Source organism: Acanthochromis polyacanthus, chromosome 4, assembly GCF_021347895.1.
Source record: "Acanthochromis polyacanthus isolate Apoly-LR-REF ecotype Palm Island chromosome 4, KAUST_Apoly_ChrSc, whole genome shotgun sequence".
NCBI lineage: Eukaryota > Metazoa > Chordata > Actinopteri > Pomacentridae > Acanthochromis > Acanthochromis polyacanthus.
In genome coordinates, this window is record NC_067116.1 from 19,536,473 (window position 1) to 19,560,322 (window position 23,850).

Below are 23,850 nucleotides of genomic sequence, written 5' to 3' on the forward strand. Positions count from 1 at the left end.
TCGCAGTCAGACTTCCTGTGTTCTGCTTGTTCTTTTCATATCTCTGTTTCAGTTTCTCCCTCTGTCCCTGTCGTACTCTGCTCTGGCCTGGAGTCAGATTTCTTGTGGCTGAGTCTGTCCTAAAGCGTCAGCCACTGGAAGCTGACTCAGTCCTCAGTTGATGGAGACATGATGTCTCACACCCAGTTTCCCAGAAGCATCCCAGAATTATTCAGCACAGTTTATCTGTGCAGCCAGAAACCAGCAAACAGTGGCCAGCGTAACTCATTGGGTCAGTCAGTTCAGTTCAGCACAGTAACAGTGAAGAGAAAATTCAAAAACCGCAGTTAAATGAACAAACTTCTAGATGGAAAACTTTGGATACAGAACTTCAGAGTTTTTTCACAAATTTTAGCACTGCAGTGTAATATTGTTGGACTTACGATGGCTGGTTTAAAACTCACACACACAATTAAAATCAATGCTGCATAAGCACAAATGTCTTATTTGTCAAAATCTGGCCTCTTTATTACCCATAATGCAACACTCTCGCAGACAGTTTGGACAGAGATTCAGAATGCAAAGTCTTGAGTCACTCACTGAGCTCACTTTTTTTTTTTTTTACCTCATAGCCAATTTTTGTTCTTCAAAACTTGTACACATCCCTGAAAACAATTTATCAGAATTTCTGCAGCTCCCTGTCGAGCCACAAAAGGTTTTATGTACACAACCTTTTCCACAAATGGTGTAGACTTGTAAACAGAAGATTGTATGGGAGATTAGTGGAGTTCCGCTTTGAAAAACAGATAATATGATGTCTATTTAGTGTTAAGTATATATTAAATATACAAACTGAGAAACACACACGTGTATTGAATTTCCTGTTTTGATGTGAAGGTATTTTTCTGTGCAGTATGTTTGAATTAATTTGTGCTTCAGAGTGAAACAGCAGCGACCGTGTCCTGATAGAAGACAGACCGGCAGCAACATTCTGGCTAATACTGCTAATGTTTTCCAAATGACACCACTACTGTGTGACGTTCAATTTAAATCAAACACTCTTAGCTTTAAATGGTCACGCTCTGCAGTTTATTATTTGTAGTGTCTGGCCGTCTCTCTTTGATTTAAACTGTCCTGCCAACACTATTCGGTTACTATACATCCGAGAGACAAGAAGAAACTCAGTCTGGTGAGTGAGGAAATGCCAACAGACATAAAGAATAGTTTTGGAAAGGCTCCCAGCTCCACTGTAGTCACATGATGTCTAAATCGGAGTCACATTCGAAATCCAGCAGCATTATCCTGGCGTTCCCAGATTCCATCTGCTGGAGCCTCTCCTTAAGAATTTGTCATCCTCAAGGAATCTGGGAATGCCGGCAATGAGCTCATGGAGTGTGTACGTTTCCCTGGCTGCACCTGAGCCTTCACACACAGGTCTGTGCAACACATACACAAGCAGGCATGTACCATGGCATGTTTCTTATTCACACTGTTGGCACACATGATACACTAGTTACAGAAAAGTCATGTACAAAATGCCAAGCAAGACGACTATATTCATGTCCAACAATGACAGCCTGACTGGCTTTGGCTTTAAATCTTTCATTCCACTCCTGACCCATAAGACACCCCTCAACGTGGACATAAAACATTAATCTGCAGCGTTTTCTAATCATTAACAGCAGGACTCTCTCTGCACATTGCACTGAGTTGCACATAGTGACACACTAACATGCAGGTGTGATGACTCCATTCACATTCCACAGACAGACGAACAGACAGACGGCTACTCCTGCAGATTACGTCAAGGTCTCAGGGCTCAGTCTATCTGCTTGGAAGCGATCATGTTTTCCGGAAAGCTGAGTGCACACACGCACACGCTTGTGCCGGACCTGTCAGGTGAAAACAGATGAGCCGCACAGTAGGTGGTAACATGCTTGTGCACATTCCTCACTCGTCTGCTTACACCGCTGGTAACCGGAGCCGAGGGGAACCTCACCCAAAATGGACTAACCAGGCCTTATAGATCAGCGTGGTTTCCACTGCAGAGCCTCATGGGGACAGCAGGGGCTTCATCAGCCTGTTTAACCCGGCAGGCAAATAGAGTCCTCTGCGCCAAACAGGGGGAATGCAAAGCTTCTGCAGAGCCATCAACACAGCAGGACGTTACTCAAGAGCAAAGTTTCTGTCACGACCAAACAGACAAATGTGTTAGATGGACTGCAGATTAATATAGAGATTCAAAGTACAGTTAACTTTTCCGTGTGCTGAAGAAGGAGACAAACCCAACAGACTTTTCCGATCCCAGGCTGCAGCTCTTTCTGTGTCAAGTTTACATGATGTGTGTTTGCAGGGTTTCCTCAGTGTTTTCAGCTTTCCAACCATATTTCAAGAACTGGTAGTAGCCTGGTGGTTTGGAAACTCCATGCATGGAGCAGGGTGATCTTGCTGAAATGAATTATAATATACGTATAATGTTATTCTGCACACTATCAAAAAAAAATGCCAACTGCATGCAAAATGAGCATATAAAATCATGTTGATGACAGAAAATTTTACACATTTAAAACAAGGACATCCACTGCTCCATGACTATATCATGATTCAAACCAAATCATGTAAAATAAACAGATACATTTAAACTAAAACAATTTGCTCTTATTGTACACCTTTCCCTATTTTCTGATAAATTGCAGATAACTAGTAAAATCACAGAAAAAAACATAAAATTCCACATTAACTGTGAAAAGCAGGCCCAAACTGTAACTAGTATCCACATCAAAAGTCTGTATTTTTTTAAATAGTAATTTATTCTTTGACTGTACAGTTGCTCTACGTTTTGCTCTCAAAAACCTTATTTCATAAATGTTTCTGTGAAAGACAAATTATATATAAAGATTGGAAAATGGTAAATCTATTTTTAACTGCTTTACAAATGTATTGAGTTTTGTCAAGTGACACAGTTTTACTGCTGAATATATAATTATTTTAGATATATTTGCCATTATTTTCACCTTTTTTAAGTTTATTTTTTAAATATAGGATTATTTCACCATTTTTTTTTCAGGAACAAGTGCTGCCGGATTTTTACAGGTTTTTTGCGGGGGTTTTGTTAATGCGGCAAGTTATAAAAAGCAACAAGAACAGCAGACTGAATCACTGATTCTGGTTGTGATTGGTGTCAGATTGTGTATTTTCAAGTTACCCTGGTAGCCTAACAAGCAACCATGCTACAGCTTCCTCAGCTTTCTGATGTCCATCTACAATATTACTAAGAAATGATAATACTAAAATTGTATCTGGATCTCGAGCCGTCTGCATGTCATAGTTATAATTTTGTAGAGGTGACTCAATTGTTGAGTGGTAATGGTGCATATCACATGGACTGAAATGTCCTCGGATTGACTCCCAGTTGGATGAACCTTTTCCTGCATGCCAGTTCCTCTCTCTACAAATATCCCTTTCTGTCTTTACTGTCCACTGTCTAATAATGATATTCATGTGATAATTTTATGGTTCTGTGGCCTTTACTGTGCAACAGAAGCCACAATGGGCATAGTTTATGTTGCGTGATTTGTCAAAATGCTGCTTGAAATGTAAACCATAACAAGAAAATTTCCATTGATCCTCAGAGAGGTCAGAGTTCAGGATCTCCGGCAGGTTGTGAGGATTCAGTGTCCTTCTTAATGATGTCACATTGCCTCCCTTTCAGCTATACTTACTGCACCGAGGACTGAGGAATGCTGCATAGTGACAGTGGTCAGCATGGGTCTTGCGCCCTTTAGAGGATTCTTCTCAGCACTTGATCTTCAGCTTCTTTGTGGCAAGCTCAGGTTTCCTCTGAAGTCGCTTGGCAAGACTTGAACAAGCCTCTGAGGTGGTTGGGAGTCCAGATTTGATGTTTTGTTTACATTCAAATGAGTGTTGATCACTGTTTGGTGTGAAAAGCTACGGCCTGGAGACAAAATGAACACATCAATCCAAATTTTTTGAACGGGGGAGATATGAGTCTTGTTATTTTCATCAAAACATTCGGTGAAGAAATGTTTCACTATAGTATAAAATCAATCACTTAGGACAACTTCATATTGATTTGCGGTCACAATTCATTTTAAGAGGACAAATGGATCCAAAATATGTCATGTTTCTTAAAGTTAAAGATACAGTTTTCCAACGTTTTGACTGGACAAGTCTCACTGTCTTCTCTGGCTTTACTTTCTGCTTCAAAATGCTGAAATATGTGAATAATCTAAGTCAGAGTTTTGAGTTCTGTGCAATTGTCTCCTTCATAATTAGTCTTTATGTATTGTTGTCAGGTCAGGTAGTAAGTTGCAGGGCACATTTCCAAAGCATGTAGCATGTGTTCACTTATTTTCCCTGCTCGGTTTTGTGTGATTCTTGGGGAAGCAATTGTGTTTTTTGTTTTACATGTTAGAGCCAATGTCTCTTGTAACCTGAGCTCTTTCTTTCTCTTGTTTTCTGTTGTTCTGATCCAAAAAAGGTCGTGTCATGCAGCCTCCTGTCATCTACCGTACTCACTCCACTCTCTCACCGTCTCACCCATAGCCCTCCAGCCCCCCCTCCTCTCTCTCTCTCTCTCTCTCTCTCTCTCTCTCTCCCTCTCTTCCTCTCTCACCCATTTGTGGGCTTATAAGGTTACAAAGCAGGAGTGTGTGTGAGTTAGTATGTGTTCTTTGGTCCACGATGTCCTGAACTGGGCCTGCTCTTATTCCTCTGTACGCATCGGTTGATCCTGGGAACAAACACCTGCACACAAGCATGCAGGTGCACACACACAGGTTCGCACAAGTGTTGTTTTTCTAGGTCTACTGCCTTTTCACCCTCGTCTTCCTTCAAATTCAACTCAGGTTTATTGCAGTTATGGTAATAATTAAGGCATTATTTCCATTTGTAGTAACAATATCGTGTATTTATTGAGTTGAGAAGACAAAAGAAGACAATAAAATGATTCTACCAGCTGTCAAATATTATGTGCATCCCCCGTTGAGGTCCTGGTCCAGGTTTTTTTCGACTGTACAGTGTGTAGCTCTGCCTGTAGATGGGCAGTGAAGATGATTTTCAGTTGCATTGCACGTATGCTCTTCTTCCATTGCTCACATCTCAGTAAAGATCGTCTTAGAAAATGTGGCTTGTTTACATCATTTGAGATCATCCAACTGTTTGCATGTCTTTGACTGCTGGAATTTATTATAGTGACGTTGCCATGCAAGGGCTCTGGTGAATATAAACTTATGTAATATAAACTTAGCAGTCAAAAGGATGGCCAAAACTACAAAAATAAACGATAATTTGAGATAAAACCAGGATTTATCTGTAACCTGCTTATTTTCTGTCTCTTCATTCTTTCTGATTAGCATCTTTAAAGATGTGCATGTCTGACCATCTTAACATTTTCTTCCATCTGACACCGTGATGTTTTATAAGGTCTCCAGCCAACATAAACCTGCACTCTGCTCGGTGGGACAGAAGCCCACTTCTTAAGCAGTTTTTACGAGTGCCTTCACTGAGAGTTTATTTAGAAGTTTCTCTTTTTTATTTTCTCCCTTGCTGTCATCTCTTTTTTTGCACTCACATTTTCCAAGTCGTCCTCCCTCCATTTATCTCTAATTCCTCTGTAGTCCTCCCCAACTTTTCCTCTTTTCCTCACTCTTTACCACTCTTATTTTCTCTTCCTCGTGGCATAAAAAACTATTTATTTTCTCAGATCCCCATCCTTTCGCCATGACTGTAAATTTCCACTCGTTTTCCAATCCGAGCATAATTGCACTAATAATTCATTAAGGCAGCTTGAGCCCTATATGGTTCTTAAACTGGTTTTATATGCAGGCAACACAGGGACATTATCTTCTTGATTCACTCGTGTCGTTGTCTGCACAGTTGAGGGGAGTAGATGTTAGGATAAAAGTTTTAACTACTTCCTTTAGGTAAGTATACAGGAGGGAGATGAGGCGGAATGGTTGCCTGTTGGGGAATTCAGAGCATTTTCTCAGTAGAAGCATCTCCTTTTATCAGATGAAGAAAGAAAGTAAGTGAGCACTCAGAAGAACAATGATAGAAATGTGTTGGATGGAAAAGACAAATTGGAGAAACAAATGATTATCATTCCTCAATTTTCCACATTTACGCATGTGTGTCTTTTATCTCTTTAAGGCAGAAATATGACAACTGCGCTGTGAAAATGGTGGGTTTGCTGTTCTTCCAGATAACCTCCGAGTTAGGTCAGTTTTCCAGCTAATGGGGATGGAAGAGGACCTTGGGAGAGACACTAATAGCAGAGTGGGAGCGCTCATACATCAGTCTCACTCACCACACCAACCACCCTGGCTCCAAACACAGCCCCCCAGACCATATAGCAGCATATTAGCTGATACGCACAACCGCTCAAATTGAACATTTCTGATCTGGTTCAGCATCACCCCCTGAGATTCCCTCTGTCTCGCTTTTTTCTTTGCCTTTTCTTTCCTTTTCCTCATTCCCAAGCCTTCAAGTTTGAAGCCGTGCACTAATTCCCATATGCTGCTGTCACAGTAAAGTCACACCAAATTCTGAGGGCTTTATAGGGGTTAAGCTCGTGTCCCTGCGTGATTTTTATCATCGTAAGCCAAATACAGCTGGATGGGGATCAGAGGCAGCTCTCATGGAACTTTCTGTGTGGAGATTTGCTGTCTGGACTTCTCACAGGCAACTTAATTTTAACCGTTTACTGTAAATTTTGCTGCTAGCCAGGGCACTGAGCTGCGAATGAAAGAAAAGGTTCCAAATCTTTCAGTCTTATTATAAACGATTCCATGCCAGCCAAGAAGGTAAAGTGATACTATAATCAAGGTTGTGAGGCTTCCAGATTTCTGATGGGTGTTCACTGCCATGCCAAAATGGCCTCTGAAGTTTCAGCGTATCGCCGCTGACATGGTATGGAAATATGTTCACAGTATTTTCCAGGTTATACTGCTCGCCTTTGAAGGTATTTAAAGGGATTTTACAGTAAAATTCTGATTTAACAGTTAAGGGAATCGTCATTGTAATAAAAATTAATGGGCAGAGATGGTATCAAATAGATCTTGAAAGCTGGTTTTTAAAGGTATAAGAAATCATTTGAAGTATATTACTGCCATAATTTCTGTGGAGGTGAAGAGCATAGGCGATAGATGGCCCTGAATGCTTGGTGAACTCACAAACCCACATTAAATTAATGCGAATTTATAGAGGTTTTTTTGTTTGTTTCTGTCAGTTTCTGAGATATCTTCTGCTCCTGTCACATTTTTACTCCCTGTGTGCTTGTTTTTTTACTGCAATATTAAGTCCTGCACCCCTGAGAAACGGCACAACTTTAAATGTAGACAGAACTTAAAAATATGTGGTTTTTGCAGTGTAACAAAGTTATTTTGCTATGAATTAAAAAAAAAAAAAATCTCTTATTTATTTTAGAAAAATTGAAAACATATGGAATCAACATGCATACCGCTTTTTTCAAATACCTTCAGGTGTTATCAGTACTGGGGTAAAATAGTGACCGAATATCGCCAACTGACTCATTCACTTGAAAATTACAGTCTTACTAATTTCTGATCTGTCATCTAAATAGTTAAAACCTTTGGAAACTTAAACTTATGGGGAAAGCTAAAGGGAAACAGTCTGGTCAGTTTTTCACTGTGGAAAGACTTCGTCTGACTAGGAGTTTTCCAAAACTAAGGAATACATATCATTCCTTCCTTCATTTTTCAAGGTTTAAGCTCAGCATTTGTATCTTTCCTTTATTCATAACAACACACAAGGACTCCTGTAATACAGAAATCCAGTTAATATCAGAATCGGGATCATGATCTACTCTTCAACCAGACCCAAAACTGCAACAACTACTGATCCAAACAGATACCAGTTCTGTGAATGTACCTATTTTTAGGCTCTCATTAACAAATTTTGCTTAATACAGTCACTTCCCTCTGCTGCTGAGAAACATTAGAAAGCTAATCTCAAAATTACCGTGCAATTCATCCCAGATATTTCAGATGATTGTCTCAATGAAAGAGAACAGATGTGACCTAAATAGAGGAGAGACGCAGTGGACGAGTGGGGGAGGAAAAGAACAAAATGAGTGGGCAACAGTTGTCTTATCTGCAAATGTAATGTCAGTAAAATCACTGCGTGCCATTATTTGTTCTTCAGCAATGTTACAAACTTGAACTTTTCCTGAAATTAACATTATTTTCTCATAAATACGTGATTGCACCTTATCCATATTGTTTGTATAAACTTCATTGTGGTACAGCTTCCATTCTTTCCTCTACTTACTATTCCCATGTCCAGCCTCCTCTATTGAACTCTCACCTGGCTGCACTTGGTTGGCGTTGTGTTAGAGAAGCAAGTGAGCTGCAACGTCGCCTCTCCTCTGTCCATTGTGAAGCTCAGAGCTCCGGGTTTCTTAGAGTCTATCAGCGTAGAACACAAAGTAAATTTAGACTCACCTTGGGGCCCAGACTCGCTATAATACACTATCATGTTAGGAGCTTCCTAGAACAAACCAGCATGTCCTTTTGTGAGGGGTAGAAGCATGTGAAACTGCAGAACAACTCACTTTATTAAGAGGACAAAATAATGAACACACACTTGCAGTATCTTTATTCTATATCCTCCCTCTGGGTTTGCTACATATCTGTTACCATAACTCATAAAACTGCCAGCCTGTAGTTGTGAGCCTGTTGCCAAGCCTCCAGACCCCCTCACCAACAGGTGCAGAGGCCCAAAGCGCTGCTCATTAACACAGTTCATTTCACAAGCACCGCCATGTAGTCGTTACCATCCTGACGCCGCACGTGTGAAGCAACACATTATCACCCAATTAGTATGACCCTGTGTCAGGCTCCTGGTCCTGTTTGACTGCACACTTTCTCTCTCCTCGCGCTGCCTGACTGTCACCCTGCACACCACACACACACACACACACACACACACACACACACACACACACACACACACACACACACAACAAAAAGGTTCCCAAGTTGTCAGTTCGAGAATATTTGTCCAGTTTGTGAAGCTATATTCATTTTAGTGTGCGAAACAAGTAGAAACACACGATGCGTACAATGAGGTTTGCAGGCTAATCTCCGTGTACAGCTGTGTCAGTGCACATGCTCGCATTTTTGCATGTATTTGTGATTGCAGAGTTCTTGCCCTTTGTTGGCAGGCAGCCATTTGCTCATTCATCACGTTAAACTATCCCAGCCTGCAACAAAACACACATACACACACAGTGTTGTAGCTTCTTGTAGCTGTGGGACAATGTGTGTGACTTGCGTGTTGGTCAGCTCACTGGTACCTTGAGAATCAGTGAAGATAAAACTGTTCCTGAGGTTCCTTGTCAGTCCTGCATGTTTGTTTGTTTTTTTATTTTTTTTTGGGAATCCCCTACATCCTGCAGCAGTGCACACACTGAAGCCCATTTTTTGTCTGCTCTCTCCTGTAATGAAAAGCAGAAGGCAGCTCTGTCGTCAGCTGGTAATAACAGAGTATTAGGTCCACATGGCCCGTTGATAGGCTCCCTGTTATACATTCAAACCTTTGATCTGCACTGCTGATTGTACAGGTCTGTCTCCACTATTGTTTGGCATCTGAGAATGTGCATATGTGTTTGTATGCACTATTCTACATGTCTGCAACATTAGCTGTTTACCTTGTTGTTTGACTTTATTGTGAAGGTGTAACCTTTCTGATGTTGTCGGTTCATATAGAGGGGCATCCCATTGGTCCAGAAGTTCTGTGTTGCTGTTTTAAGTGACCCCCTGTTCACATTTAACTAATCAGCTTTGACTGGATGGCTATTTTCTTGTGTTGTCACTCCAACACCACTACTTGACAAAGTATCTCATTTCCCAAAGGATGTTTCCCCACACTGTTTTTCTCATTAAAGTCCCCCAAAACAGTGGAACTAATGAAAGTTCACTTCACCTGCTGACCTTCACCTGTTTTTATGCCCAGCAGTCAGAGCCATGCTAATAGTCTCCTCCATTTCCTCTGTTCACAGGGTCTGAGTTTCCCCAAGACCCCAGCGTGCTCGCGGCCACTTCATGGAACAGCTCTAGTGACGGTAAATGCACACACGTAAACACAAACGCACCAAAAGCTGGTATCAGCACCACATCCTTTACAAACCTCCATCCAGCAAAACTGCTCTGAACATCTGTTACAGGCAACGTAATGAGGATGTGTTCAGAGTGCAAATTAACACATGCAGTGCTGAACTGTAACTCCACAGGAGTTGTTGAAGTTACATTCAATGAACTGTTAAGAATTTCCCATCCTCTGAGCAGTCACCTTCAGCATCCCAGACAACACCCATTCTCCCAGCGTAGGCCACTACCGAGGATAGCTGATGGAACGAATTACACATTGATCTGCTCGGCATGTGGGAATATAGCCACAGGTGCATTGCGTTTCTTTAATTTCCACTGACCTACTTTCACTTCTTTCAATAAGCAAAAGTTACAAGAGGAGCCTCGGGATGTGCTGCAGCTTTTTGCTACGTCTTTTCTTACTCTTTGCATTATTTTCGTCAAAGTGTCTGTGTGTCGACTTCTGGGGTGACACCCAGATTCCATCATCTTGTTCAGTTTTTCTTACTTAGCTAGATATCCCCATTCTATTTTTAGAAGCATACGGAAGTATGAATTGTGGAGTGGTTGTTTTCAGATGTGATGCAGGGGCAAATCACAGGACAGAGATTGTTGGAGAGCTCTGATTGCAGAAATTTCCCAGGATAGAAACTGTAAGACACTCTTCCATTCAAGGTGTCCTGTCTTCTGTTTCAGGTCAAAATTTCCTTCATTACCCATAGGACCTTCTGAAAGAGCCAGTAGAACTTCTTACTATTATTTTATCGAACTTTATCCAGCTGTTTGTTATGCAGGAAGTGATTTTTGCAAACGTTTCTGTGAGTGCTGGTAGTTCATTAGTGAAATTCAGCCACATTTTACTTATATACAGCCAAACAGCACCCTTAAGGTAAAGATTTACACAGATCAGCCACAATATTGAGAGCATTGACGGGTGAGGTAAATTAAATTGATCCTCTCATTACAATGCAATATTCTGTTGGGAAACCTTGGATTCTGGCATTCTGATGGATGTTACTTTGACATATTGTTTATGACCAAGCACACACCTCGCCACCGCAAAGACACACTCTAATGGCAGCAGCCTCCCCCAAAAGGACACTGCCAAACTGCCTAGGAACTGCTCAAGGAACACAATCAAGAGGCCTCCAAATTTCCCAAAACCCAATTTGATCGAGCACCCATTAGATGATCCCACGACGAGCCTGATCAACAAACGCCACTTTGCAGCCTACAGAACTCAAAGGATCCATTGCCAATGTCCTGGTGCCAGACACTACAGGACACCAGCAGAGCTCTAACGTCCATGCCCCAACATTACCAGCACACAGGTGACCTACACAATATTAGGCAGGTGGTTCTAAAGTTGTGGCTGATTGGTGTACTCGATTTTGACCAACACTTACATATAGACACATACTTTCTCACTTTTAAAATCTATCTTAACTTCAGTCATTCAGCCCGATGTCATGCACATGGTTGCCAGTTTGTGTTTCAGACTGGGTTGGCCATTTGTTTATTTATTCCCAACCTGTCAGCAGCAGCGTCCTCACTGCCAGTGTTATTTTCAGTCAACCCAGAAACGACAGGAAGCTCTTTATTGCACAATCATTAAGTTGTTTATTGCTATCCCTGCATGTCTGCTTACAAAAACCTGTACAGCGGCAACCATCTCATCCACTATTTCACCATTTTGTCTGGGTGGGATTCCTCTGCTCCGCTTTTATTAATGTTATGTCTCCAGTAATGAGAACTCTCAGCAGAAATACTGTTAGTGCTCAGATTGACACCCACCATTACCCACAACTCTGTCCAGACACAGGGCTTTTCAAATGAAATAGACTGCAGTTATTTCCGTCTCCCACCAGAGTTGGCTGAAACGTCTTGTGAAGTGTTGCAGTGTGTGTTGGTTGGCGAGCGTCTTTGTTAGTGCTGGAGTTTTATCTCGCAAAACTAATTATGAAGTTAATAAATCAAGACTGTGTCAAAATGTTTCTAAGTAGAACTACACTATAGCTCTTGTGCATGCTCTGGGTGCTGCACTGTGTACTCATGGCTGAAATATGCGTTGTTTTTCCCCCCTTCAAGATTATTAATGATATACCGATATATAGATTTTTGGAATCGGCGAAAAAATATCCTGAGTAATGGATGATTAAAAGTGAGATTGTTTTGTCCCTGGAATCATCCATCACAGATAGGAAGCCAGGCTACACTAGATTGTCTTCCATGGTCACTTTGATTTTGCAGTAAGACCGTAATTAATTATCAGGATATTATATTGTTGATATTAGGATGATGGCAAATTAAAGGCCTTTGTATTATGTTTAGACCTATTTAGAACTTTTCTTGTTTGAGTTAACTGTATCCTTCATCTCCTATAAAACCAAACCCTTTCAGATTCCTAGCATGACTTTCTAACAATATGCTTGGCCCACACTGCTAGTTATAAAGCCTACAAAGGTCCCTGCTGGAGTTTGACCATCCGATAGCTTCTACATTTGACAGCAGAAAAAAAGCTATCAACAAATCCAGTTAACATTCCTTCCATCCGGTCTAAAATTCCCTGAAAATTGACTGTGTGGGATGCAATATGGAAATGAAAATGCCTTAAAGCCTGCTTAGTCCCTCCACAAAGATTTGGTCAGTTTATTTCTACCCTTCCTTGATCCATAGGAATTTTTGCAAGTTTATTACAATAATTTATTTTGTGGTTCGAATGGTCACGTCTCCTGGAGCTACCCAGGCTTAGATCAGCAGATGCTGACAGAGGAAGCAGTTGAAACTGCTGTTCTCCTGTCAGCACTGCAGGAACAACACAGTCAGATCCATAAAGTTTGCTGGATATTTTCTAAACACTGTTGCACAGAGTTATCAGTCAAATCTTGCCCCCTCTTGTCAATTTCCCCTCGGGTTGAAGAACCAACATCCGCCTAAACCCCCACGAAGATACCCTGCCTTGGACGATCCTCAAAATAAGCCTTTATTGAACTTGACCTTGATTTTTGCTCTCTCATTTTGTCTGGTTTGCTTAATTCATCTCTTGCAAAGCCAACTCTCCCACAACATCCTTCCCACAGCAGATTGTGTGTACACAAAAACAGACATTGTTAAACACACAGGACAGGATGAAGACAGTAGTCTCTGGACATGATTGAGCAGTTTAGTGAAGATAATGATTATGGTGACCAATCAAGGATGTTTAAAAAAATCATGAATACAATGAGGAGGAGATCCAAACAAATCATCGAGACAGCTTTGTTTTTCCACAACATAAAATATGAAAGCCTATAAACTTAGAGCATCTGTGTGTGTGTGTGTGTGCGTGTGTGTGTGTGCGTGTGTGTGTGTGTGTGTGTCATTTTGAGCTCAGCCCCTGAATAACATCTGTTTCTTATCTGATGGATGGATGGTGATTGCACCACTTGTTTTGTCTGCAGGCAGGGAATGGTTTCGTTTGACCAAACAGACAGCATTCAGGTAGCGTGGCTCTATCAGTATGCATCAGTAGCAGGAAGTTATCACACTGAAAGAGCCTCATTATTGGGCTGAAATCAGGGGTGATGATAGTTTACTAAACTCATTTTCCCTCGGGCTTTCTTTCATTCTTCCTCTCTGTTTCTTTGTTTTACACAGTTTTTTTCCCTCCTTTCCTTACTTCCTTTCCTCACTCTCGGTTGGAGAGTGACCCAGCTTTAATAAAATTCACCTTTAGTCATAACTGGAAGTGCTACAGTCCAGAGTCCTCAGTGTTTCTGCTGTGTATGTTTAGTTAGCTGTGCATCCACTCAGGTTTCCACGTCTTGCTGAGAGAAGCCCGCCTATATGTATGCGTGCACGTATGTTGCTGGTGAAATGAAAAGGTATTGTGTAACGCGTCTAGTTTTGAGCATGTATAGTTTGTGTGTGTTGCGGTTGTGTGGGTGTGCGTGTGTTTACATTTGTATGCCTGCATGTGAGCGTTTGATTGTACAAAACTACTGCGAGAAAATGCAGGCTGATGACAGGGCACCATTGAGTCGCCTGCCACATTAAAGGGACAGTCCGCAGCAAGGGTTTGAGTTTCAACATGCTCCGAGTGCCAAATACCACAACACTCACCACGAGACAATTACATACAGAGTGGCTTTGTTACACAGACATTGGCAGGACATCTTTCTCCTCTTTCTCTCTCTCCTCTTCACCTCTCTTCTGTCGTCTTTGCCTCGTGTCTCTTTCTTTCCCCCGTCATTCTGCTCCCCACTGCTTTATTGTCAGTTATTATAACAGCTAATGAAGTGTGCAGACACACAGCTCCAAAAACCATTTTCTTTTCCATCAACTCAACTAATGAGACGGCGATAAAGTGACTCACTGTGTTTGACCTTCCTGCCTTTGGCAAAACACTTGTGTCTTATACGAGTGAGTTTGTTTTTTGTTTTTGGATACTATAGTCGGATTCAACGGGCACATAAAGGCGGTGAAGTGTTGTATCAGCATGTAGGCAGGATTTGGTCCGCTAAATTCATAATAGTGTGGAGGCACAGATTTCCAGCAGACCCACATGATGTGTTGATAGTTTGGGAGTCAAATCAGAATGAAATATACACCCACACACAGACACACTCACCCTGCACGGACAAAGTGCCGTGTACCCTCATGAAGATAAATGTGTCATCAGATGGAATTAACCTTTATTTGCACCCTTCTGTGATTGGTGTCAGCACGGCGTATTGGGTAAGGTATGTTTGTGTGTGTGGTTTTCATTGGTCTGGGTCTATGGGGACTGTTGCAACCATTTTTCTGTTACAGCTTGCCTCAACAGAGTCACACATGTAAAACCTGCTTAAAATTGTGTACTTCAAAGGTGTATTCCACTTTTACATGGGAATTTTAAAAAAGGAAATTCCACCTTTGCTTTTTAAAAGCAAATCTGTCCACATAAAAATGCAAACAACAACAACAAAACAATGAAGTGCTGTCAAAAAGCCAAACCAGTAGGCAGCGATATACCCATAACCATGAAGCCAGAAGCTTGAAAAAGTTTCTCCGCTGACTGTGACACCTCAGTTCTTCAAAACAGTGAAAGATGAACTATACAGTTTTTGTGAAAATCTGTATAAAGTACTGTTTGAACGGTTTGTCCTTGCACAAAATTGCCCCATGTAAATATAGTAGGTTATGATGCGCAATTTGACTCCCACACCAAATGTGTTTCTTCCTGTCGACATATCAACACTGCAAATTGAGGAAGGAGTTTTCCAAATGATGCATTTTCAGTGAGCCAAAACTGCATTTGCATGTGGACGAAAAGGCAAAACAGTGTCTACACATGTGTACACGGCCTACGTTTGGTGATTTTTACCTTTCAGTGAAATCTTTAGGAGTAATTAAGGTAGGTGTGCAGTGGTTTGCCCGAGATCTTCAACGTGTGGATAGGAGGAGAGAAATTAAACCATCAAACATCCTAGAAACATAGCTGAGCTTGTGGTGTGTTATCAAAGTTCTTGTTTGCTTTTCCTTTAAAGAAAAAGAGGACTAAAACAATTAGAGTGTAACCAAAATGAAGGCACCATCTACCTAAACAGTTGACATCCGTAACCACAGCAGACTAGTGGAGTGGTCAGATAACGGATACAAATACAAAGAGCGGCAAAAAAGTTCAGAGACTGTGCCTATGTACAATCAACAACAATACTTAATTCATATTCGGACACAATTCCCATGGAAACAGTCTTGTTGTGCAGTGAAACAGTGCTCCTACTGCTCTTCCAACACCTGCAACACTCCCTGGAAATCTTGCTGTGTAAGCATGTCAGGCACCATCTGTGATGGACGCTGACCTTTTGACTTGAATTTCATTTTGGGGAAGAAGAAAAAGTCACACGGAGTTACAACGTAATGGAGCACTCATATGCCCATTGGAGTACAGTTCAGGTCAGGACATCACAGTAGAACTTTGATATCCGACCCTTGAGGATGAATTTTCAATGGTCAGCCACATGATTGTTGAAGAAAACAACAAGGAAGCTCATCGTATGCTACTGACCTGATGTACTTTGCCAGTATTTTTAATCTGTAGGCTCCTCCACTTTGAAACTGGCATTTTTTCTGTCGGTAGAAGCTGCACACTCATCTGTTGTCACCAGTGATGATCCAACACGAAGGCTGGCTGATTAGCAAAGCAGCAAAATAATAATGGAGAGAAACAAACCTGCACCTAACCACGCATGCAAGTTGGAAGGATGTTTAAGCTGTTCTAATGAATGCTTCCTAAACTGATGATAACCTACGGAAAAAAACAATCTTTCCAAAATACAATTTTTTTAAGCTCAGGGTATTTTTCTGGGTTCTGGACAATCAGTGTTTTTTTCATTGAACAGTATTGATTGACCAATTCATACTTGATGTCATTTTTACTTTTTTCTGGAGATGTTAGATTTCTAATTCAGTACAGCGAACTAAAGTTGAATGAAAAGTACTTTTACTTGTTGTGCATGAAACCTTATAGAGGACAAATGTAATTACTTTCCCCATTTTGGTGTTCTAATGGTTTTCTCATGACTTTTAAAGTCATTATAAAAGACCAAAAACATTCCATCTGATCAATGACGTGATCATGTTTGACTGATTTAATTGGAAAGAATCAAAAAACAAGTGTTGCAGAAGAGGTTGGTAAACAACTTTTGAAAACAAGTGACCTGCAGAAACTGCTGCACTCAGCATTTTGTTTCATCCCATCTCTCTAATGTCAAAGTTATCTAAAGTGTGTCTGTGTTGCTGCTAGGAGAGAAGAACATCAGGTTCATAATTTTCTGCAAGTCCTGTGGAATCGTCTCCCACGCACTCACCTAAGTGAGACGTAGGTTTCATATCTTGTAGTGAACTGCACACATGGAGGGAAGGAGTAAATATAGGAAACAGGAAAAGAGGAAGATGGGAATGAATGTTTTTTCTGTAGCAATAAATAAATCACATTGTTAGTTGTAGTTATAGCCAAAAAAAAACATGGTTCCAGATGACTTTAACATTGTGTTGCTGGAGGTTTTGGTCTGGCTGCAGTGCTGCACTGTGGAGAGACAGGATTGTACAAATAAGAGAGACAGCTGTGTACAGTATGTAGAGAAAGGAGGACAGATAAAAAGTGGGTGAGAAGGAAGAGAGGAGAGGGGAGAGCGGTGGTGGTGCTGTGGTCGATGGTGGGACTCTCACCATATTGTCACACACTTGTTAGTACCACATTGCTGTGTTAAGCCTGAGGCTTCATGGAGGACCGTGTGAGTGTGTGTTCTACAGTCTGCCAACAACTCAGCCGCTCACAAGGAGACAGTCTTTCACAAACATGGAGGCTGTTATTTCACACACTTTAACTTTAAGATAATATGTTGGTTACTTGGATGCAGATGAGCTACATAAAACCACAAAGGTTGCTATGGTGACAGAGTAAAGGGACTGGCAGCCTCCAGCTCATTCAACTATATCTGAAACCCTCTCTTTACTGAACTTTGTTTTGTTTAGAAGACTGTATCTGTCAGTTTCTGTCACTTTATAAAACTGAAAATCTGATTTTCAGACCTGCTCTGTGCAGTGATTGGTCAGGTTTGTGATGCGAGTGAATATTTACAAATTTTCAAGCAAAAAAGAAACATTTTTGTCTAGTTTCAGCTTTTCTAATATGAGGGTTTCCAGCTTTTTTTTTTTTTTTTTTTGTCAAATGTGATAATAAACTGACTTTCAGTTTTGGATTGTTGCTTGAACAAAAAAGACAAACCAAAGGAGTCAGTGTGGGCTTAGAGAAGCAAAAATTGTTGTTGTTTTGCATTATGTTTAACATTAGATGAACTAAAGGACAAAGTAAGAAAATATTCTGCAGATTAGTCAATAATAAAAGTAAAGGTTAGCTGCAGAAATACCAGAGTTGTACGTACGTAAGAATTAAAAGGTTTCCCTGCTGTTTTACAGTAATTGTCTGCATTGCCCTTAACTGTTCTGTAGTTACACTACAAGAAGCAGCAGTGACTAAACTCATATATGAGGGGAGAACAAGACAGAACAGTGTTGAAGGTCGCTGCTAAGAAGCAAAGCCTGGCTGCTTTTAAATGCTTTTGGTAGTTCCATGTCAGACTCTCGAACTCTGCTGCAACTTTCCTCTGCAATCCTTGCAAATAATTTGCATGGGACACATTAGCAGAGATTTAAATGTGTGTGTGTGTGTGCCAGCACAAGGAAGTGTGTGCCTCTATTTTTACTCATCAACTTCTCCATTCACACTTATTCAAGTTTCATCTGACTTGTATTTGAGATTCCCCTCTATGTGCTTTTCCTCCTTTGTTTGTTTTGGCCGGTTTGTGTAACCAGGAGCATTTCTGCATACCTAAGATGGGTTTTGGGGTTGAGGGAACTTTCCAGAGGTTTTTCATGACATTAACACCAATGTTTTTCCTCCACATTAAACTCTTAGGTGGCCCTCCAGATTGCTTTTTTTTCTGACCACCTTGAGGCAGAATATGGTCCTGGATAATAATGAAAAAATGTTTTTCTTTGTCTTTTCCAATATTTGAACTTTTCAATACAGCACGGTGACATATTTGGATGTTAGCATTATCCCTCATAAGTAGCTTCACAGTTTAGAAGTCAGTCTTACTTGCTACTTACACTTTCTATGCCAGTTTTGTCTGTTGTGAGACACACAGGAAAGACTGTGAATCTGTCTTATAAGGTTGTGTATTCATTTCTCCTTAAAAGACAACACAGGTGATGCTGCCGCACAAGTTCATACACAAGCCTGGAAAATCCCTCTGGCATCATACAGTGACGATGAAATGTTAAATTAGGTGTCACGACAGTGGCAACCACAAAATAACTTGCAAAACCAGGCTCTAAATATGTGTGTCTGAAAACACTGAGTTGTTCTACCACATTTTTTCATACAGCAGCACGTTTTGTTTAATATCTGGCTCTGATATAGTGCAGTAAGTGTTGTTTGATTTATGTCTTTGTTCTTGGCTTTGTGGAGTATAATGTCTTTCCTCTTTTTTTTGTCTTTTTCTCTTGTTTCTCACTCCCGGTTTCCTTCTCAACTTGGCCTCCTTCTAAATTCTAAAATTTCCTTTTCCGTATTTTCTTTTCTCTCTCTTTCGTGTCCTCTTCTCCTCTGTCTTTTCTTCTTTCATCTTACCCTGACTGCCGTCCAGGACCCTTCTTCATCCGTCTTGAAGCTCCCATGAACAACATCACCACGTCTCTGGGACAGACAGCCGAGCTTTTCTGTCGCGTGGCCGGCAACCCGCCTCCGACTGTGCGCTGGCTGAAGAACGACGCCCCCGTAGTGCAGGAGCCTCGGCGGATCTCCTACCGGTCAACGCCGTACGGATCACGCCTCCGCATCCGCAACCTGGACACTACTGACACGGGCTACTTCCAGTGTGTGGCCACCAACACCCAGGGGACCGTTTCCACGACAGGAGTGCTGTTCGTCAAATTTGGTAAGAAGCCTAAGACGACTCAATTCCTTCCTCTTTGTCTTTTCCTCCTCGAGATCCGCCTCCTCCCAGCAACATTCATCTCAGCTGATTCTTCTTGTAGCTGGCAGCTCGCACTGAGAAAAATCTGGTAGCAATATTGTTTATCCTGTAGTAAAAAATCCCCCTGTCTTCTTTTCCAGATCCACTCCCTACACCTCTGCCAGGAAGGCCGACGTAAGTTGCTTTTCCTCAATCCATTTTTCTCTGTCAGCTTGTTCATACTGTACTTACAGGGGGGGCGACTTCAGAGGCGTGATTTGTGATTGAATCTCTTATACAGACTGCAAATGATGGCGGCGGCGTCACGTTTCATGGATGATTGTAGCTTGAAAATTGCTGAAAGATCTGTGAGGTCTACACAGCGCGGATGTACATGTGCACGGGTTACTAGTTTAAAATGAAGAAATGAAATAGATTTGATTATGCCATCTGCTCTGATTTTCATTGGTGGGCATGTTCTAATTGTGTCCATAATAGAAACACATCATAGTAGAGAAAATAAATACCGTAACATCACAAATAAACTGGAGAAATATGCAGCTCAGTAAGTGGATTTGACAGCATTATTACAATATGCTGACATTCTGTTTGTAATTAGATGATACAGTCAGGAAACTGGAAAAGGATTCGTTGTTTCAAATAAAGCATATTTACTGAGTCATAACTCACATTATAACAAGGTCTGGTCTGTAATTTTTAATGTTACTGCTGCAGGTCTCCGTGTGGCTACATCAATATTTATGATGCGTCTTTAAATCCCAAATCTCTGATGTTCTCCTGTGTAGCTCCTACATACATGTCCATGTGGACTACTGGGCAGGAACCAGACTTTACACTAGTCACATATCAGGGCCTAAAGCAGACATCGATGCACACACATACTGTCTGTATAGCACCCTGATCTGCATAGTGTTTGGGAAATCGAGTTAATTAACTTGCAGCCAACCTTAATCACAAAATGGGATACGACTCAGAATGTTACCAAATTCAAAGCCTGTGCTATTCATTTAATTTCATGGCAATAAAGAGACGTTCATCTGATTCCAGGGATGTAATGAAATTATTACAATTAAGAGTAAATCTGCTCGGTCTGCTAGTGAGCCTAACTAAGTAACCTGGCCTCCCTAATGTATTACTGACTGAAATGAGCAGCGTAAAAAACATGTCTGTGGTTTCTGTTATAGAACCTTTTATAGTCGCCCAATTAGCGGCCAGCTGTAGGAATGTACGGCAAGCCCAACCACAGCACTGATCTCTGAACATGCCTATCAAATTAAGGAGGGTCTTGACAGCACATAGCGAATAAAATCCAGCGATATGAAACGTTTGAAGAAAGTATGAAAACTGCATTCCACTTCATGTTCTTGGCAGTAGCAGAACTGCTGCCCAAGTCGAAATTTAGTTTAAATCTGGCCAGCTTCCTTTGCTGTGTTTTGACGTCTCCGCAGTGTTATTGGATAAAACATTAAGAACTTTCTCAGTTCGTTTGATTCTCGCAGGATCAAAAGGAGCTAAGCTGGATGGTTTTCCCCAATGACATTATGGCGAGGCTCACTGCCATGTTCCGTGCGGCGTTCTGTGGATCCAAACTGCTGGCATAGGGTGGATATCAGACACTTAGTAAATCCACTCACACGCTGGGACGAGTACGTGCGCTGCCGTACACTAACACACGCTCTAGTGTGCATGCTTCCTCTCAGACATCTGTTTGTGCCATTCCTTTGTTTACATGTTTTTTGATTTTTCCTGTGCAACCAAATTACAGCTCGTTTCATAGATGAGACAGCTGGCTCACAGAGGAATTACTATGCACGTTCTCGAGGGAAATATCAATAAAAAGGAAAATCAAACAAACTTTGACTTCACAGTCAGTGAAGATATTGGAAATAAACTAAGATGGAAAAGTCAACGAGCATTAAAATAGGAGGATGTGATTTTAGTTTTATGTTACATGTGTACATAGCTGATTATCAGGATGACTTTGGCAGCCGAACATGGTTGATGACCATGAGAGTTTCGTAATTTAATTTCTCACAGGAGACGAATGTTTCTTAAGCAGTTTTGGGCAGTTACTCTAGTTAAGATATTTCTCAGAATTATGCATTAACTTCTAGACTTCTTGTAACAACCCACATGTCTGTACAATTTTAAGTTTCTATGTGCATGTGTACTTTCATTTACATGCACAAATTGAATTTTTTTTGCACATTGTTTACGGTGAAGACTTTAGATTATCTTTTATATTCAAATGAAATATGTATATATCCAAATGATTTAAAAAAAACAACAAAAGCTGATCTATGTTGTAGCCTCATAGTCATAATGCAGTTTATGGTCAATTTTCATAAAATCATGTTGATAAAAGTTAAAAAATTGCTTCAAAGACTTAACTGGAAATGAAATAGCTCAAGCTAAATTCACACTAATATCAAACTCAGTCGATATCACTTATCACTGATCAGGCTGACATTATGTATTGAAACCCATCTGACACTTATCTTAGTCAACAGATTGATGCATTTATTTCACCATGTAGATATTTTTTTCGATGTCTTTGTATAGACCTTAGAATTGCTTAAAGCAGTTTCACTGGGTTCAGATCATTTTCCACTTTTGAAATAGTTTCTGGTTCCATGTATCCACTTGGACATATAAGCTTGTTACATGTTATCTGTTTTCGATGCATTACCTTAATTTGCTTCTTGTTACAGCGTGCATGTTACAGCATCAAAAGCGGAAATGAGCACACTGTGCAGCAGAAATCAGTAGTATAGTACAGGGGTATTGTACACTATAGTACAGGGGCATTGTACATATATACTATAGTACAGGGGTATTCAACTAAAACTAAAACCGTGGGAACCCCGCGTGTATTTAGTTTTGTGACACAGAAATCGCATAAATGTGTGTTTGTGTTTGGTACGTTTAAACTGCTACTACTGCAGCAATTGATTGACTATCGGTCCAAGTCCATATAGGATGAAGTCTGGGTCTGGACTCAGACCTCGGTCCGCCAGTTACTGACGTGGGGTCTAGTTACACTGTAGTTAATTTTCGCCTGAAATTTCTACTGAAGATGTACAGAAAGTAAATTGAATGCTGTTCTTGAACTGTTTGGAGTACAGGCATGGTTGGGGTCTCCTTTGAAAGCTGACAACCTGAATTTTCACCCAGTGCAGTCAGAATTACTCTAGGTGCTACTGGCACAGAGTATCTTATGTTGGAACACACTGAATTAGGATGCATTTTATTTTCGCCTAAATTTTTCCCTAATAAAACACCTGAAAATTAGTGTGGCAGCACTGTCACAGCTTGAAAACACAAAAAGGCAACAGCCTGGGGTCTTACATAGCTCAGGTCAAAATTTCAGAGCAATAGTACAAGAAATGAGTGTTTCACACATGTATTTGTACTGCTATGGCCAGGTGCTGTCAATTTTGGACACCCTCTGTACACCCTCTGCACACCCTGGGCAAAAATGGTATATGTTCGTTTTTTCAGCCCGTTTTCACATTATTTTCACTCCAAAAACTCATAAAGAACTCAAAAAGACACTTCAGAGCAGCTCCAGTGTGGATCAGACAGAGAGACTGGGAGGGAGACAGAGAGGCTCCTGCTGCAGCCGGAGCCGAGGTGTGAAAAATCACACAACCCCACTGTTAGAGGCTCTATTTATATCCTGCTATTCAGCAGGCTCATTGGCTATCAGCCCTGTCAGTCAAACGTTTCCTCCGACGTGATTTGCTCAGAATTTACTGACGAAATGAGGTAGGTCCCGATCGGTCAGTCTCGGCTACGGTTGGCCGTTTAGGCCTGGGAGGCAGGCCAGAGTCACTTGATTGGTTGAAATGCAGTGTAAACATAAAGGAAAGACTTCAGTCGCCATTTTGAGTGCAAGACCTCGTGGATTTGTGAAAGCTGAATAAAAATATGGACAGAAATACAGTGAATATGAAACGCGCAGCTCCACCATGCGCCGCGTGTGCGCCCACGGAGCCAAGCTATTTGTGGATTATTTACTTATTTCAAGACATGTTTTAGACAAAATATTATATGTGGTAGTTTTGTCTGGATGCCGAAGCTTGGATTCTGGCCAGTTTTTGTGGATTATTTTCATCTTTGACCAGTAAAAAAGCATCCAAAGGTGAGTTGTGCCCTTTAAATGTTTTGTTGTTTGTTGGAGAAATGTGTTTATATTACCCGCTGTGGTAATCACATCTGAAAGTGGTTTATACCAG

At 41.0% G+C, this 23,850-nt stretch overlaps 1 protein-coding gene across 1 annotated transcript in view; it reads left to right on the forward strand.

The window, feature by feature from the left end:
• ror1 (receptor tyrosine kinase-like orphan receptor 1) overlaps window positions 1-23,850 on the forward strand; it is a 153,920-nt gene that overhangs the window by 87,462 nt on the left and 42,608 nt on the right. The window contains exons 2-4 of the mRNA XM_051947599.1: window positions 10,022-10,084; window positions 19,283-19,573; window positions 19,753-19,786. Coding sequence (XP_051803559.1) covers window positions 10,022-10,084; window positions 19,283-19,573; window positions 19,753-19,786 — 388 coding nt within the window. The remainder of the gene's footprint in view (window positions 1-10,021; window positions 10,085-19,282; window positions 19,574-19,752; window positions 19,787-23,850) is intronic.